Below are 5,037 nucleotides of genomic sequence, written 5' to 3' on the forward strand. Positions count from 1 at the left end.
TTCTGAAAGCTGTAAACTTGAGAGAAAATGGGTATCTGATACATTCAAAGAACTCAAAAAACCATATAAAAATTTAGAAATCAATAAATGGGGTAAGGAAATAACAGATAGTTCTCAAAAGGTAGACTACAAATGATCAACAAACATATCAAAAAACATTAAATTTCAGTAGCTACCAGAGAAATTAAAATCAAAATTTCACTGAGATTCTATCAGATTAGTAGTCATTAAGAAAATAAGTAACAACAAATGCTGGTGATGATGTGGTCAAAGGGAACACTTACATAGTACTAGTGAGACTGTAAAGTAGTTCAGCCACTATGGCATCCGTCTGACATTTCTCAGAGAGTTATAAAAGGTTTTCCACATGACTACTATGGGGTCTTTGTCTGGAAAAGCACTTTGAATGGGGAACTAATAGGTGCCAAATAGCCTTGGCTGACACTGACCTCCACAGCCATAACTTGGAGATTAGATAAGGCACCAAGATTCCCCCAGGATTGCAAAGGTACCAGAAGAAGCTCACCACTTTTTCCAGGTGATATCACAGGAAGAAGGGGATTCCTTCTGGGGAAGTCTTATGCCCCAGGCTGCTTGTCAACACAACAGCTCCTTGCCCAGACTACTCCTGAATTTTTACCCAAAGGACTCTAAATTGACACATATATACACATTCATGTTCAGTGCAGCACAATCCATGACAGGTATATTATGGAACCAGGTGTCTAACAAGAGAGAAATAAAGAAGGAAAAAGTGGTTTACAGAGGATATTTTTTTCAGCTACAAAGAAGAATGTTATATCATTTTCAAGAAACTGATTGTGGGAGATTGTCGGGAGCCGCCCCGCCATTACAAGATGGCGCCGGTTTCCTGCTTCCTCTGGTTCTTCGCCTGATTCGGCTTCATCCATACGCATGCGCTCACGACATGCTAATTGAGACTGAATATAGTCTCCAATCAGAGATACCCCCACCCTAGGGTGATCTGCAGAGATCCAATAGCAGACGGACACCGCCCTGGGAGAGCTATATAAGCAGCGCGTCCCCAGAGCTAGGGGTCCTTCTCCATCTGTACTCGAGAGCTTCAAGTAAAGTTGCGCTGGACAAATCCTCGTTGTGTTGCGTCATCCTTATTCGGCAAAGGCTGCGCGCGACAAATGGTGTCGAAACCCGGGACAGGCCGAACCTGGGCAGAGAAGCCACACGAAGGGCCCCGACTGCTCGTCGGTGAAGGATTCAAGCCAGCGCGGAGAACTCCGGAGACCTTTCAGCAAGGTATGTTCCCTGTGATCTACGTAGTCCCGTTTCTCTTTGTTAGTTTCGTTTTCGTCTTATGTTGTTGTCTGTTCTGTAATTGTGGGAAACGGGGTAAGGTTTGTACTTCTCCCTTTTGTGATCTTAATTGGACCGGCGCTAAGGCTCGGATAGATAACCGAGCAGCCAGAGCCCCTCCTGTAGATAAAGGAGTTATGGGCCATACTCCCAGTAAAACTCTCGTAGAAGCGGCGCAGGCGCTGCTTAAGCAGAAGGACCTCAGGGTCCCTGACCGGGTGCTGCGGAACTTCCTGAAAGAGGTGGATCGTGTGGCTCCTTGGTTCATGGTTTCAGGCTCCTTGACCGAAGGTTCTTGGAACAAACTGGGCAAAGACTTAGCGAGGGAACGAGAGGCAGGCACGCTACGTGCGGGTGCATGGCCGATTTACAAACTACTCAAGTCATGCATCGGGGATGAAAAGTGCAGAGAGAAGATCAAGGAAGGGCAGAAAGTACTCATAGATCATCAGGATAGTTTATCAGAAGCTGAAAGGGGTGAAGGGACAGAAGGAGACAAGTCCCAAATACAGAAACCAAAAAGGAAAGATAAAAGTAAAAGCCAGAATGCCTTATCATTACCCCCAAGATGTGCACAGAAACCTAGACCACCCTCCCGGGAGGGAGCGATAGGGGGGACAGGAATCTATCCACTCCTTGATGAATTCAAGCATTTCACCCTTGACTCCTCTTCAGATGAGGAGGAGGAGGAAGAGGGGAAGAGAGAGTCCCATGAGGACTCCGATGAATCCTCTGAGTCACAAGAGGAAATTCAGACCCGGAAGGGGGCCGGTAAAGGCCCCACGCCGCCCTATTCCTTGGGGTGGAGCCCTGGTCATGGGGTGCCATCGGCACCTCCGTATGCGGAAGTCTTCGGGCCCACGCCCGGAGGGGGAAAGACGACTTTTCTGTCAGCCAGGGAGCGTAGGAAACTAAATGATGCCTACCCTCAAGCATTCCCTGTGTGGCAAGATGCCAACAATCAGCGAGGCCATTCACCTCTGGATTTAAAAAAGTTGAAAACTTTAGTGGAGGCTGTACAGACTTACGGGGTGAGCGCCTCGTTCACTACAGCTCTAATAGAAAGACTGGCCACTGATGCCATGACCCCTGAGGACTGGTACAGCACAATAAAAGCTTGCCTCACGGCAGGACAGTATCTAGACTGGAAGTCCATATATCAAGACTTATGTATGACACAGGCAAAGCGGAACGCCAATAATCAGCGACCGCATTGGACTTATGACATGCTCACGGGGCAGGGCCAATTTGTTAATAATCAGAATGGGTACCCTGTCGAAGTCTATCAGCAGATCAATGACGCTGCGGTGAAGGCCTGGAAAAGCCTCCCCAACAAGGGCCAGGTTGCTGGGAATCTTACTAAGATTATACAGGGGCCTACGGAGCCTTTCTCTGACTTTGTCGCGAGAATGATGCAGGCTGCAGGTCGGATTTTTGATGATGCAGAGGGAGCCATGCCGCTTATAGAACAACTTATTTTTGAGAATAGCACAAGAGAATGTAGAGCTGCTATCACCCCATGGAAAGGAAAGGGTATCACTGCATGGATGAAGGCATGCAGAGAAATAGGCGGGCCATTGTCCAATCAGGGTCTTGCAGCTGCGGTCCTTGCGGCGCAGCACGCTGCAGAACTTAAATGTTATAGATGTGGCAGGAAGGGACATATGAAAAAGGACTGTCGAGGGCCAGCAATGCCCTTCTCGGGCCGGCCAGGGAAGACTCCAGGACTCTGTCCTAGATGCAGAAAGGGAAGACATTGGGCGAGGGAATGCAGGTCGGTAAAAGATATCCAGGGGAAGCCCCTTCAAGAGCAAGCTGCTGCACAGCCAAAAAACGGGAACAGGGGCCCTCGACCCCAGGGCCCGGGACAAATCTATGGGGCGTTGAAAGGGGCGAGTCTCTCCCAGTCACAAAGGTCTGTGAAGACACCTCGGTCCGGAGGGCGACCAATGGATCCGCAGGACTGGACCTGCGTGCCACCACCAGAACAGTATTAACTCCCGTCATGGGATGTCAACCAATCCTTTCAGATCTTGCTGGCCCACTCCCAGATGGCACTGTTGGGCTAGTGATTGGCCGTTCATCGGCCTCCCTGAAAGGACTCACGGTTCATCCGGGAGTTGTGGACCAAGACTACACGGGCACCATTCAAATACTCTGCTCCTCCCCACGGGGAATATCTGCGATATCCCCCGGGGATAGAGTGGCCCAGTTGCTAATTTTACCCAGCTGTCATCAAGACTTTCCCAGTACGGGAGTAACTAGAGGGGAGAAGGGTTTTGGTTCTTCGGGAGGCCAACATGCTTATCTGTCCCTTGGCCTACAAGACCGTCCCATGTTAGCCTTATCCATAGAAGGAAAGAGGTTCCAGGGATTATTAGATACTGGGGCTGACACCAGCATAATTTCTGCACACTGGTGGCCGTCCAAATGGCCTCTTACTCGATCCTCTCAGCCTTTAACAGGCCTCGGATATGAGGATACTCCATCACTGAGTGCTCGACCCTTGCACTGGGAGACTGATGAAGGACAGAGAGGAACCCTTATACCTTTTGTCTTACCTCTTCCCATTAATCTTTGGGGAAGAGACTTACTGCAGCAGTTAAAATTTACACTTACCAATGACTATTCTCCTCAAAGTCAGCAAATGATGAGGGACATGGGATGCGTCCCAGGACATGGATTAGGAAAAAATCTGCAGGGACGTACCAGCCCTGTCACCCTGAAGGAAAAGCTAGATCGAAAAGGGGTGGGTTTTTCATAGGGGCCACTGAGGAAGCTATCCCCATCAACTGGAAAACGGAGGAACCGGTATGGGTTCCTCAGTGGCCTTTGCCCTCCGATAAGCTTAAAGCAGCAGAGCAGTTGGTACAGGAACAACTTACTCTGGGGCACCTAGAGTGCTCCCAATCTCCATGGAATACACCCATCTTTGTAATCAAGAAAAAATCAGGGAAATGGAGGTTGTTGCATGACCTCAGGGCTATCAATAATCAGATGCAGATAATGGGTCCGATACAACGAGGTCTACCTTTACTGTCAGCGCTGCCCTCTCATTGGCATATTATTATAATTGATATCAAAGATTGCTTTTTCTCCATTCCTTTAGCTATTCAAGACAGAGAAAGGTTTGCCTTTACTTTGCCCAGCATAAACCATGAGGAACCAGATAAACGATTCCAATGGAAAGTTCTGCCTCAGGGCATGGCAAACAGTCCCACTATGTGTCAGCTTTATGTGGCAGCGGCTATTCAGCCGGTCAGGGATAAGCATAAGTCCTTGAGGATTTGTCATTACATGGATGACATCTTGCTCTGTCATGCCAACTTGGACAGTTTACATCAGGCATTTGCGGATCTGTCCGTCCATCTACAGGCCAAGGGTTTGCTAATAGCGCCTGAAAAGGTACAAGAAGGAGAGGTGGCGAATTTTCTTGGGTCCACAATATTTCCTAACCATATTAAACCTCAAAAACTAACTATCAGAAAAGATAACCTAAAAACCCTGAACGATTTCCAGAAATTATTAGGAGATATCAACTGGATAAGGTCCTATCTGAACTTACCTGTTGCTGACCTTAATTCCTAAGCAACTTCTGTCCAATTTAGAAAATCCTTTCCTACACCCATATCTTGTAAGTTACTGCCACTATTTTCTTCTAATAGTTTCAGGGTTTCCAGTTTCACATTGAGGTCTTTGATCCAT

The 5,037-nt window shown here is 47.9% G+C and overlaps 2 protein-coding genes across 2 annotated transcripts; both read left to right on the top strand.

The window, feature by feature from the left end:
• Positions 1 to 982: 982 nt before the first annotated feature.
• LOC103732952 (igE-binding protein-like) lies at positions 983 to 3,345 on the top strand. The gene is made up of 2 exons (XM_008831685.3): positions 983 to 1,387; positions 1,484 to 3,345. The coding sequence occupies exons 1-2, from the start codon at positions 1,158 to 1,160 to the stop codon at positions 3,327 to 3,329; spliced, it is 2,076 nt and encodes a 691-aa protein (XP_008829907.1). The 5' UTR covers positions 983 to 1,157; the 3' UTR covers positions 3,330 to 3,345.
• LOC108490752 (endogenous retrovirus group K member 18 Pol protein) lies at positions 3,338 to 4,913 on the top strand (the record flags this gene model as incomplete). Its single annotated transcript, XM_017797791.1, is given in 2 exon segments — positions 3,338 to 3,886; positions 3,973 to 4,913. Coding segments are annotated over 2 exon segments (1,490 nt in total), but the record flags the coding sequence as incomplete, so codon positions are not given.
• Positions 4,914 to 5,037: the final 124 nt, after the last annotated feature.

The sequence above is a fragment of the Nannospalax galili genome, unplaced genomic scaffold, assembly GCF_000622305.1.
Source record: "Nannospalax galili isolate Female #2095 unplaced genomic scaffold, S.galili_v1.0 scaffold72, whole genome shotgun sequence".
Lineage (NCBI taxonomy): Eukaryota > Metazoa > Chordata > Mammalia > Rodentia > Spalacidae > Nannospalax > Nannospalax galili.